Below are 11,861 nucleotides of genomic sequence, written 5' to 3'. Positions count from 1 at the left end.
GGTCTAGCGCCCCAGGGATAAAGGGATGCCCCCACTGAAAGCTGGACGGAAAGGAGGATTGAGTGCGGCCTTTGTAACCACGGCAGCTGGGAGGGGTAGGGGTGGAGGAACACCAGGCTGATTCACACTTGCTCTTGCAGAACTGCCGCTTGAATTTGGAGACAGCAGTCAACTTTCAGGTACCTTATCTGTAAAATGGGCCTGACTGTCCCAGTCCTGCAGCTTCTAAAGGCTAAAAGAAGGCTCCAAGGAGGTAATAGTCATGGAAATGCTTTTCTCACTGTCAAGTGTTTGTGTGGGGGTGTGCTTCAGGAAGGGGGTGGGTACTGAGTTGGGAAGGCGTAATGCTGCCACCTTTAACCTTACTTGAAACAGGGCAAGGAAAACCTAAAAACAGATGGGGTGTAAAAGCAGGCTTATCTTCTTACTCTCGCTTGCTGTGTGTGCAGGCTTCCTCGGCCCTCCCTGTGCTGCTCTGCTCACCTCTGTACAGCGGTGACTGTGCTGGGTGCTCCATGAGTAAATTGCATCATAACTCAGCAGCAAGGAGGGAACCGGGTGAGTAGGGTGGTCCCAGCCCCTCATGGAGTGTCCCCTACAAGGACCTGGGACCACAGCTGGGAAGAGTGGCTTCTCCTGGCTCCATCACTAGCCTGTGCCCTTGGCAAGTCACTTAATCCCCTTTCTGTGAATATCAGTTAGACGGGGGTGCAAGGTCTCCTCTTTCTACCTCGGAAGGTATTTATTTTGAGATGCAAGGTCAATAATGGATATGAAATGCTTTGGGGGGAAAACAGAAAAGCAGGATACAAATGTAAGAGCGTCTCCTTGTACTTTATCATCCTGCTTGTTACGCTTTTGTTTTCTCTTCCAGCGTTTGGCCTGGTGCTCACCTCAAAGCAGACACTCTGCAGAGCCTTCGTGAATGGTGAATGGGGCAGCTGGTGGAGGGAAAGCCGCAGACCTGCATTGACAAGCTGACACACCGTGGGCTTTGGGGCAAGCCCCCCAGCCTCTCTCTCAGGGTCTCAGTTGTCCCCTCGGTGAATGAGGAGGTTGGGCTGGCTCATCCCTTACGGATTCCCCCCCACCCACAGCTCCGAAGCAGGAATGAATGAAGGGCTAGTGTTCTCTCACTCATGAAGCACCAGGAGCCTGCTTCCACGTTGCTTTGCTAAGAGTCCTGTGAGGCACCCAGGCAGCTAGCCAGCCCCATGCCCCATTTTACAGCTGAGATTACAGAAGTTCAGAGAGGGGACATGACTTGTCCGAAGTCACACAGCTAGCCAATGATAGGATAGGGATACAAACCCAGGAGTGACTCCCATTCCACACCCATCCCAGGTGTCCCACTGTCTCTGTCTCCCGTTTCTCAGCCCCCTTCCTCCCCTCTCCCCAAGGTGCCTGGCCTCTGGGCCGGGGACACTTTCGCATAGTTGGGGGAGTGGGCTGGGCTGGCTCCTCTCAGGTAGCCCCCTCCACCAGCTGTTGTGTCACTAAAAAGCCACACCCGTTTCCCTCCCGCCTGCCCCCACCCGGAGCTCTGGAATGAAGGGGAGAGTGAACCTGAGGGTGCTCTTTCACGGAGGATGGGACCAGGCGCAGGGCCGGCAGGTTGAGCCAGTGGAGGCCTCGCCCTAGCCCAGTCTTCAGCAGGTTGCACGACCTTGGGACGGTTGCCCCTCTCGGTGGTCAGGCCGGCTCTGCCGAGTGAAGCCGGTCTCCAGGGGGAGAGCAGGTGCTGTTGGCTCTAGGCGAGGATAACGAGCCCTCCTCACGCACCTTACCCCCTCAGAGTTACCATCTGCCTGGCAGATGCGCCTCCCAGGCCTCTGGGGCTGCCCCGGTGTCCCTCCCGGGACCGGGAGCTCGCTGCTCGCCACGGAAGCCACAGTCTCTCCCCAGGGCTCGAGGCTGTTGCTGGCAGGGAGGTCCCCCAGGGCGGAGGACTGCAGGCCCGGGGCGTCCCCAGAGGAGGAGGCGGCGGACGCCGAGAGCCGGGCATCCCGGGCGAGCCCGGCGTAATGAGGCTCTCCCCTCTCCTCCGGGAGGCGGGGCTGCCCCCCTCCCCCCATCCGCCTCCACCTCGAGGCCCCGCGGGAGCCCGAGTCCCGAGCCTCGGCCCGAAAGCAGGGCCTTCCAGGGCGATCGCAGTGGGGGAGGGAGGGGGTGAGGCCTAAGGGGCCGGGTCCCAAGAGTGTGAAGTGGGGCGCCAGTGTGGTGGGGGGAGGTCTCCCTGGTTTGAGGCTGGCGCGGGAGGCTGCGTCCTCAAGTCGCCCTCGCGCCCTCCGACCTTTCGCCCCAGTGTCCGGCCTCCTGGGAGACCGGCGTCCATCTGTCCTTCCAGGCGTGTGGTCTTCGGTCCTCTCCTCCCCAACCCCCCTCCCTTCCGCTCCCGGCTCCCCGCCCCCCGCCCCGCGGGAGGCCGAGCGGGCGGCGGGTCCGGCGCGCACCGGCTCGGGGCCGGGTAAACACCCCGCGGGAGGGGCGCGGGGGGAGGAGGCGCCTGGAGGCCGCCGGGCCGGGGCGGGGCTCGCGGGGGGCCCCTGGGCGCGGGCGGGCCGGCGGGGGCCCCGGGCGGGGGCAGGAAGCGAGCCGCGGCCCGGGTCGGCCCGCGCGGCCCCGTGACGTCGCGCGGCTTCCAGGGATCTCTCCCCGCGGCCCCGGGTCCCCTCGTCCCCGCCCTCCTCCCGCCCTCCTCCCCGCGCCTCGCCTCCGCGCCGCGGCCGGCATTTCTCGCTCGCAGCTCGCTCGCGGGCTGGCTCCTCCGTCCCAGCCTCCTCCTCCGCGCGCTCCCACTCTCCGCCTTCCCTCCCCGACCCTCTTTCTCTCCGCGCCGGCCCCGTCCCCGCTCTCCTCCGCTCCTCCCTCGGCCGCGGCGAGCCGGACCCGCCGCTGCCTCCCCTTTCTTCTCTCCCTCCCCTCCTTCTCTCCCTGCCAGTCCCCCTGCCTCCCTCTCCCTTTTTCCTCTGGTTTTCTCGCCGTCTCCCTCCCGGCTTCTCTCTCCCCTCCCTCCCTCCGGGCATCCTCTCCCCTCCACCCCCTTGCCCTCCCTCCTCCCTCGCTCCCCTCCCCCTACGCCCCTCGGCGCCCCGCGGCTCGCCGCTCCCCAGTCAGCTTCCCCGTAGCCGCGCCGCCGCCGCCGCCGCCGCCGCCGCCGCCCGCACTCGCCGCAGGACCGGCCCGCCGGGCTCTCCGGGGTGCGCCCTCCTCGGCCCCGCGCCCCGCGGGCTCGCCGGGACACCCTCCTCTCCGGCTCGCGGCCCCGCCCGGCCCGGCCCCCGCCCAGCGCCCGAGCGTGCCGAGGATGTGAGTCCTGCTCGCCGGTGCCGGAGCAGCAGCCACTCGCGCGCCGAGCCGGAGCGCAGCGCAGCGCAGCGCCGGGCGCTCGCCGGGTCGCTCGGGCGGGCGGCGCGCTCTCGCCCCAGCGGTGCCCCCCGGCCCCTCGCCGGCGCCACCGCCGCAGCAGCCCGCGGGCCGTCCCCGGCCGGCCGCCCCCGGCCCCAGCGCCGCTGACCCTGTCCGCCGCGGGCGGGGACGCGGGCGGAGGAGGCGCCGCCGCGGAGCCCCCGGACGCGACCATGTCGGAGGTGCTGCCCTACGGCGACGAGAAGCTGAGCCCCTACGGCGACGGCGGCGACGTGGGCCAGATCTTCTCCTGCCGCCTGCAGGACACCAACAACTTCTTCGGCGCCGGGCAGAACAAGCGGCCGCCCAAGCTGGGCCAGATCGGCCGGAGCAAGCGGGGTGAGTTCGCGGCCCCCTCCCCGGCCGCCCCTTTTCTTGGGCGCCCAGGCCTGGCCGAGGTTTGGGGGCTCTTCCGCACCCGGGAGCGGGTTCCGACCGAATGGAATCCCATCGCGCGGAGCTGGGGGGATCCCGCACTGCGGGTCGGGCACCGGCCGGCCGCCGAAACCCCTCCCCCTTAGCCTGATTCTCGCTGGGGTCACCCAGGGGGCGTGGCGGCCTCGAGCTGCCACCGGGGCTGGAAGGTTATTCCCGGGTCCCCACCCGCGCTAAAGTTTGCTTTTCGATTTCTACCCCCTCCCCTTTGGCGCAGTGTAGTCGCAGCTTCACTCGCTCTATATAACCCGGGGGGGGGGTGCCAGGGCTCCCCAAGAGACGGCGTGGAGAACTGCTGGGGGTACTCCACTCCCGCGGGGAAGGCGAGGGGTTTTCGGGGCGCACGGGCTTCTCATTGTTACTTAGCAGGGGGAGGGGGTGGCCGAGTCCCAGCGCTCGGCGCGGGAGCTGGAAAAGCCCGGGGGAGACTGGGACGCAGAGAGGCTCGGAGAGGAGCTCCAGAGGAGCGGGGACAATGAGGGGGACCGACAGCTGCCCGGAGATACTGAGACGCAGAGATGGGGGGCTGGTAGGGGGGGAGGCTGGTGGTGGATCGGGGGAGACTGAGAGGGGCAGAGGCCGAGACAAAGCTCGGGAGAGGGAGCCAGAGCGGGAGAGACAGCAAGCCGGGGACACCAGTCGGAGAAGGACAGAGAAGCAGCCGAAACAATGAGGGAGACCGACACCCCAGACGGAGAGAGACCCAGAGACCTCGACAGGTGACGGCCACGCCGAGAGACTGATGGCGGGACTGAAGAAGGAGAGGCTAGGTAGAGGTGGTGAGAGAGGCGGAGGGGCCGGCGGGAGGCCGGCAGCGCTGGGAGGCTCTGACCTCTGCGGCGGCGGGCGGCGCGGAGGGGGCGCGCAGGAGGGGCCGCCGGCCCTGGCCGGGCCAGATCCCGAACCCGCCGCGCGCCGTGGCCCCCGCCCCCCGCTTCCCTGCGTTCCCCCTTGCACCACACACCTCCGCACCCAGAGCCTTGGCCACCCGCGCCGCGCTCGGGGCACCCCCGAGGGTCCCCGACCCGGAGACCTTGGCACCTCCTCTCCACCCTCTTCTGCCCGGGAGGCTTCTTTCTAAATAAATGCGCCGGGGGAGGTGCGGTGGGGTGAGGACGCGGCCAGTGCGCGTCTCCGCTGCGGCCTGGCCTGCGGGATTTGCGCCCTTTTTGCTGCCTTTTCTCAGAACCGAACCCGGACGCTGCCTGGGGTTCGAGTGGGGTGGGTGGGAGCGGTTCAAAGCGAAGCAGCGCAGGATCCCCCGGCAGAGACAGAAGAGGTCTGGGCCGTGTCGGCGCTCGAGGAACCCCCACCCCACCCCTCCCCCTCCCTCCCTCGGCCTCCCGCATTTCCCAGTCCCTGGGCGGAACCGGCGACGTCGGAGACCCCCGGCGAGGCCCAGGCACGCTCATATCTCCTTTTCTCCCCCCCGCTTTTTTTTGCAGTTGTTATTGAAGATGATAGGATTGATGACGTGCTGAAAAATATGACAGACAAGGCACCTCCTGGTGTCTAACTCCTCCAAAGACAATGAGTTAAGGGAGAGTAAGAACGGCGGCAAGTTACTGGCAAAAAGAGCGTGAAAAAGAGAAAGCACTTTGAAATTTATTACTAGCTTGCTACCCACGATGAAATCAACAACCTGTGTCTCGTGTCAGGCCGGGAGACCGACGAGGCGTGAGGAGGAGGAGGAGGAGAAGGAGAAGGCTCTGGGCTCCTCAGCAAAAATAAAAATAAAATAAAAAATTTTAAAAATTTAAAAATCACTATATACACACACATATAAAGAAATAAAAAAGTCTCAGTTGCAGCTATTTGTCAAAATTAATATCCATTTCTTTTTATATACAGTGAATATTGCGCAATTACAGATCTGGATTTTGAACCACTTAAATAATGAAGCGGCAACACCGGGTGTTTTGAGGTGTTGGCATTCTTCGCTGATTTGGCTGTTCCCAGTGTTTACATTATTTAATCTTTTGCAAAAATGCTTCTGTGCACTTCGATGTGAAATGCTGTCCGGTTTTATTTTTTTATGTTGTTATCCTTGGATGTACGAAAAATCAGCAAATGATCTCTATAGATACTCTGTTTTATTTTGGTCATCATTTGAAGTTATCAGGAATGCGTTTAAAACAAGAAGAGAACTTTTCTAAGGAATGACACATAGGAAGAATCCGTGTTTTATTTTAAAGTGACTTGTAAAGCTTGTGTTTCTTTGTTGCTGCAAGCTATTTGCCCAAGTTAATGCAAATGGACACATTTTATATGTCAGGAAAAAACCCCACAAAAACAAAGAAAAAAAAATGCTCGAGCTTTTTCTAACCCCTTCCTGCAGTCTGTTGTGTGAGCGGCCTGTTTTTTTTCTCTAATATTGTGTCAGTTTATTCTCTTTAATGGGCTGTAAAAAAAAATGTAATCACAAGAGTGCCAAATATCTTGAAATGCCAAAAGGCATTTTGGTTTCTTTTCTTTTTTCCCTGTGCTCTGAGTCCACGTAAAGGAATGCTTGGAGTGTCTTTTCTGTTATTTATAGGGGTTCTCTTAAGGCACACCAGCTGCCTGTTTTGCATGGTATTTGCAAAAAAACCCGCCTCTTGCGTGAGGAAATCTTTTACCATTTTTTGTTTGCAACTTTGGACCTCAAGAGGTTTCTTCCCTTCCCTGTTCCCTTTTTTCTTAATTCTATATTCTGGATGTCGCACCTGTAACCAGCACGCAGGGCTCTTTCTCCGATGTACAATAAAAGAGCTGTCCCTGTGTCTTACTCCTCTCTTGTCTCTGCTTCGGTTTGGGGGACTTGCTTTTTGCCTGCTGGCTGCAGACGGGAAGGAGGGACTGGTAGCTTTGGTTTTCGAGGCAGCAAGGCCATGTGGAGGGCCCCGTGGGTTGGGCTCGAATGGCAGGAAGGACAGTGAACCGGCAGGGCCATCGCCGAAGGGAGAGTTCCTTCCATTTGGATTTGCTTAGGGCTCTCCCTGCTTCCGTGTGTGGTCTCTGCCATCCCTTGTGGGGTGTGGAGAGGAGAAGGTCCCCTGTGTGGGGAGGCAGGCAGTTTTGTTAAGAGCAATGTTTAGAGGCTGGCGGACTTGGATTAAAATTCCAGCGTCTTCACTTGCCAGCTGTATGGACTTGAGCAAGTCACTTCCCTACCTGAAGCCTCAGTTTCCAAACCTGTAAGGTGAGGATCCTGCAGCTCCTGGCTCTTGGGGTTGTGGGAGGCTTAACACCACACCCAGCAGGCGGGAGCACTCGGTTAGAGGCCGCTATATGCCCATAGGATGCTTCACCAAGGGCCATCTGTCCTCAAAGGCAGGGCTGAGGAGCCCCCACACTCTTTTCTCCTGCACCTTTGACTTCCAGAGTTCACAGGCCACTGCAGAGTTCATGGGTCACTGTATAAGGGATGGGGCCTGTCTTCTGGGGCCCACAGCCTGGTAGGTCTCAGGGTTCCCCCAATCACCACTTGAAAAGGCTCATTATGAAAAAACAAAAAACACCCTCTTTGGGCTCTGGGGACAGTTGATGGTGGTGGAGCTGGTCCCTGTGGGAGGAAGGCTTGGGAGAAGGATTTTGGCTGAAAAAAGGCCTGGAGAAGTTTTTTTTTTTGGGGGGGGGGCTGTTCTGCATCCAGGAGCCTCAGTGCCACGAGCTTTTAATGTGTTTGTTGTAAAACTGTCAGCCAGGGAGTCACAACACAGCTCACAGTGACAGGAGCCTGATTGTGACTCAGACATCAGGTAAGACAGGCCCCAGGGTGGTGGCGGTGAGGGTGGGGGGATAGGGGCTCCAGAGGGCCTGTGGGGGAGGGGGTGATGTCTCTTCCCCTTCCCAGGCAGTGGGGGCCTTGAGCCTCAGGAGGGCCCAGCAGAGAGGCTGGACATCCTATCAACCATTAATAGGAATGGTGGGCAAGTGGGAGCTGGTGGGGCCAGCAGGATGATAGGGGATGGCAGCTTGGTTTTTCCCAGGTGCAGGACCCCGTTCCTGAACCCAGCTCTCTGTCCCGCCAACCGCAGAGAATCCCAGTGTCTTGGAGCCGATGGGCCTTTAGGCACCCCAGAGCCCGACTCTCTTTTCCCCTGTGCTTTTCCCGTGAGAAGGTGGAGGGGTGCCACACTGGGAGTTAGGGGCAGGGCCCACTTTCTGCTCGGCCTCAGTCAGCCAGGAGGGGTGGGAGCTGTACGATGAAGGCACATCTCGGTCCGTACCAGGAGTAATTACCGCTTACCTGCTTAATACACGGTTGCCCTTCTATTCTCTCGCATAATCGACCCAGCAACCCTGGAAACCCATAACGATTAACTCTCTGGTGGGTGAAGAAATTGATGCCCCAGAGCGGCTAAAAGGACCACAAAACACACCACATTAATTGAGCTTTTACTGTATGCCAGGCTCACAGTAGCCCTGGGGAGTAGGCATTATTCTTATCGCGATTGTACAGGAGAAATCAGGGCTCGGAGATGTTAAGTAACTTGCATAAGGTCACCTGGCTAGGAAGTCGGCTCGCTGGGAGTAGAACCCAGAACCCGTGCTCCAGGATGGGGGATGCAGGATCATCTGACCCCAGACCCAGGCTCAGTCCCAGCTGCAGCCATTGTCCTTCAGCCTTCAGGGTCCTTTAGTTGGTTCGTTGTTTGGAGGTTACGCTCTGCCCCTCTGCACCACAGACAACTGCATAAGGGGTCAGGAGGGGGGCAGGGCTCGGATGTGTCAGCCAAGGCCTGGAGCTGCCCTCTGCTGGGAAGGGGGGAGCACGGGAGCCCTCTGCCAACGCTCTGGGTCCATTTTAATAAGTGACGTATTAAAATGTTCTTGCTGAGGCCACCCCGTCAGCCAAGGCAGGATCCTCCGCCTGGGAAGAGTCTGCCTTTCCCGAGGACTGCGTTCAGCCAAAGGGAATATCAGTCTCTTAAATATACTCTCACATAGGGGTAAACATTTGTTGAGAAGGCACTTTGGGGACTGGGCGGATATCAAATTATACCAAGTGCAGAATATGTTTGAAGTATCCGGTTAGGAGGCAATAAATACGGAAAAGGCCATTACAAGTCCAGGGTGGGGGAGGGTGTCTGCAAGCGTCCATGCATCGATCCCGCAGCCAGGGCTGCATTGTTCAAACTTCACTAATTGAATGCTTGTAATAAGCATCCATCTCCCTGGATTCTGCTTCCGTGGCCTGTCCAGGTTGACAGCCTGGAGGGATAGCAAAAAGCACCTCTAAGGGGGAAATTGGCAAATTGAGTTTTAAAAGAAAGAGACTTGCCCATCACTGGATTAAAGGATTAAATAGGCACTCCTTCCTCTCCCTGCTTAGAGCCTGGCGCCTAATAAGTGGTAGCCATCAGTGAACGTCTATGAAGTGCCTACTACGTGCCAGGCAAGGGACTTTCAAAACCTAGCAAACAGATCTTGTTGCATGAAGCGTCTTTGTAGAAGTACCCACTGAGGGAGGGGGTACCAAGGGGCAACAGGAGGCACCACTGCGGCATTGGGGAGCAGAGGGATGGGGAGCGGTTTGGAGGAGTCCGCTTGACTATTATCTTCATCAGCCCCTCAACATCCCCAATAAATGCAATCCTAAGTAAATCTGAATGCTTGTTCTCCAAAGGCCCTGTTAAGAGAAGTCTCCTACTCACTTCTAACCACATTGCCAGAAGTCTTCCCTCTCCGGATGGGGACTCGGATGGGGACTGGCAGGCACGGACTTCGTGCCCCAGAGAGGGAAAAGTGTGGCCCTCTGCTTGGATCTTCTCCTTTGACAAGTCCTCAAGTTTCATTCATTTGACAAATATCAACTTAGCACGCGCTATGGGCCACACACTGAGGATACCGCTGTGCGGAAGGGGGAGTTTTCCCTGGGCTTGGAAAGGATGACAGTTCCATGGAAACAAGGTTGGGCTGGGGTACCGCCGAAGTCAGCAGCTTGGATCCTTGGTGCAGGCAAAAAGAGGGAACCAAAGAGAACTGGGTCTTGGGGGTTGCCTGAGTCCCACTTTTCAAAAAATACATTTTTACTTTAGAACAGTTTTAGATTCACAGAAAAGTTGTGCAGATAGCACGGAATTGTCAATACCCCTGACTCAGTTTCTTCTATTGTTAGCATCTGACATTACTATGGTGCATTTTTCTTTTTTAGATTTTATTTATTTGTTTATTTTGAGAGAGAGAGAGAGCATGCAAGCAAGCACCTGTAAGAGCAAGGGGAGGGGCTGAGGGGGAGGGAGAGGAAGAGAGAATCCCTGAGTGCAGAGCCCAACTCGGGGCTTGAACCCAGGACCCTGAGATCATGACCTGAACTAAAGCCAAGAGTCAGACGCTTCACCGCCTGAGCCACCCAGGCGCCCTACTATGGTACATTTTATGCAACTAAGGAAACAACACTGGTCCACCACTATTAATGAAACTCGGCAGCTCATTTGGACTTCATTCCTTGTTTACCTAATGTTCCTTTTCTGTTGCAGGATCCCATTCAGGACACGACATTTCAATTGGTCATTGAATCTCCTTAAGCTCCCCTGGGCCGTGATAATTTCTCAGACTTCCCTTGTTTTTGATGGAGTACTGGTCAGGTATTTCGTAGACAGTCCCTCCACTGGGGTTTATCTGATGTTTTTGTCATGGTTCAACTGGGGTTATGGGTTTTGGGAGGAGGGCCGTGGAGGTAAATTGCCCTTCTTGTTACATCATATCAACAGTACATGCTATCAGCACGACTTATCACTGTTGCTACTGACCTTGAAAATTCCCCTGAGGTGGCATTGCTCAGGCGTCTCCACAGCCAAGTTACTCTCCCACCTTCTTTCCTTCCTCTTTGGAAGGAAACCATCGTGTGTAGCCCACTTAAGGTGTGCAGAGTTATTTTGATGGGGGAGTAGCTCCATAAATTACTTGGGATTCTTCTGCTCAGGTCATGTGAATGACCCACTTTTCAGCCGTTCAACTTTGCCCTGTGTTGGGCAAGCCCACTGTGGTTTAGATGTAATCATGAATTCCAGGCAAACCGGGGAAAAAACCCAAAAATGCCCACAAGGCCCAAGGTGCTGCCTGATGACCGATAGATGGAGCCTTACAAAAAAATAGATTAAAACACACACACACACACACACACACACACACACCCAACAACCTTAATAAAAGCAACTTCCTGTGGAGGGGAACTGTCACCCTGGTTAGAAACTGTGCAGAATTTTCTCTTGGAAACCTCAGGCAGCTGCTCTGGTTTATAAAATCTGCCTATTGGAGGGAAGCAGAAGGAAAAAAAAAAGGTTGTCTTTATTCCAGCAACAGAGATTCTCCCAAACCATATGCAAAAATAAATCCGAGGACCGGGCTGTATCCGGGGAAACCTGGCAGCTGGGCTGGAGCTGGTGGGGTGGCCCCTAGGGACAGAGAGCTTGTGCCTATGGGTCCCAGCCCCTTCTCCAGTGCAACCCGAAGTCCTGGAAAAGACAGTCTCACCTCGCCCCCCCCCCATTCTGGGAGGAAGATTTGATTTATTTTGTCACCTCTCGCATTGGAGGGTTTGTCCTTAACCTGGGGCTGTGCACGCCCACGGGCCTGGAGGAAGGTCCTTGACCCAGAAACAGCTGTTTGAGGACAAAGGGTCACGAGAGGGAAAGGGAGGTCAGGGAGGACGGCCGAAGGGAGGAGAAGGATCTGGGAATTGCGCCATGGGAAATCCTAACAGAATGGCAATGGGGGCTGGGCAGATAGGGGGCAGGCAGGGATGGCAGGAAGTTGTCAGGATAAGGGGTGTCCTGGAAGGCAGAGAGCTGGTAGCCAAGGCCTAAGGGGCTTGTTCTGGGAGGGTGTTGGGGCAGAGGAAGTGAACTAATTAATGAACTAAATCCCTGTTTGTTTAAGGACTCATCTGCCAGGGATGGGGGTGGGGTGGGGTGGGTAGTGCTTGACTGGCGCTGTGGAGGCTGGGCTGGCCGGGGAAAGGCCTCCTCTGGCCTTCAGGGACCTCAGTGCTTGGTCAATGACCTTTTGAGGACAGTGCAGCTTCAAGAAGC

General features: G+C 57.6%; 1 protein-coding gene across 1 annotated transcript; it reads left to right on the top strand.

Annotated features, from left to right (window-relative positions):
• The first annotated feature begins 3,476 nt into the window (after positions 1-3,476).
• Positions 3,477-6,616, top strand: CAMK2N1 (calcium/calmodulin dependent protein kinase II inhibitor 1). The gene is made up of 2 exons (XM_026517169.4): positions 3,477-3,747; positions 5,289-6,616. The coding sequence occupies exons 1-2, from the start codon at positions 3,582-3,584 to the stop codon at positions 5,357-5,359; spliced, it is 237 nt and encodes a 78-aa protein (XP_026372954.1). The 5' UTR covers positions 3,477-3,581; the 3' UTR covers positions 5,360-6,616.
• Positions 6,617-11,861: the final 5,245 nt, after the last annotated feature.

Source organism: Ursus arctos, unplaced genomic scaffold (assembly GCF_023065955.2).
Source record: "Ursus arctos isolate Adak ecotype North America unplaced genomic scaffold, UrsArc2.0 scaffold_32, whole genome shotgun sequence".
Classification (NCBI taxonomy): domain Eukaryota; kingdom Metazoa; phylum Chordata; class Mammalia; order Carnivora; family Ursidae; genus Ursus; species Ursus arctos.
This window is presented reverse-complemented; position numbering and strand designations above follow the sequence as displayed.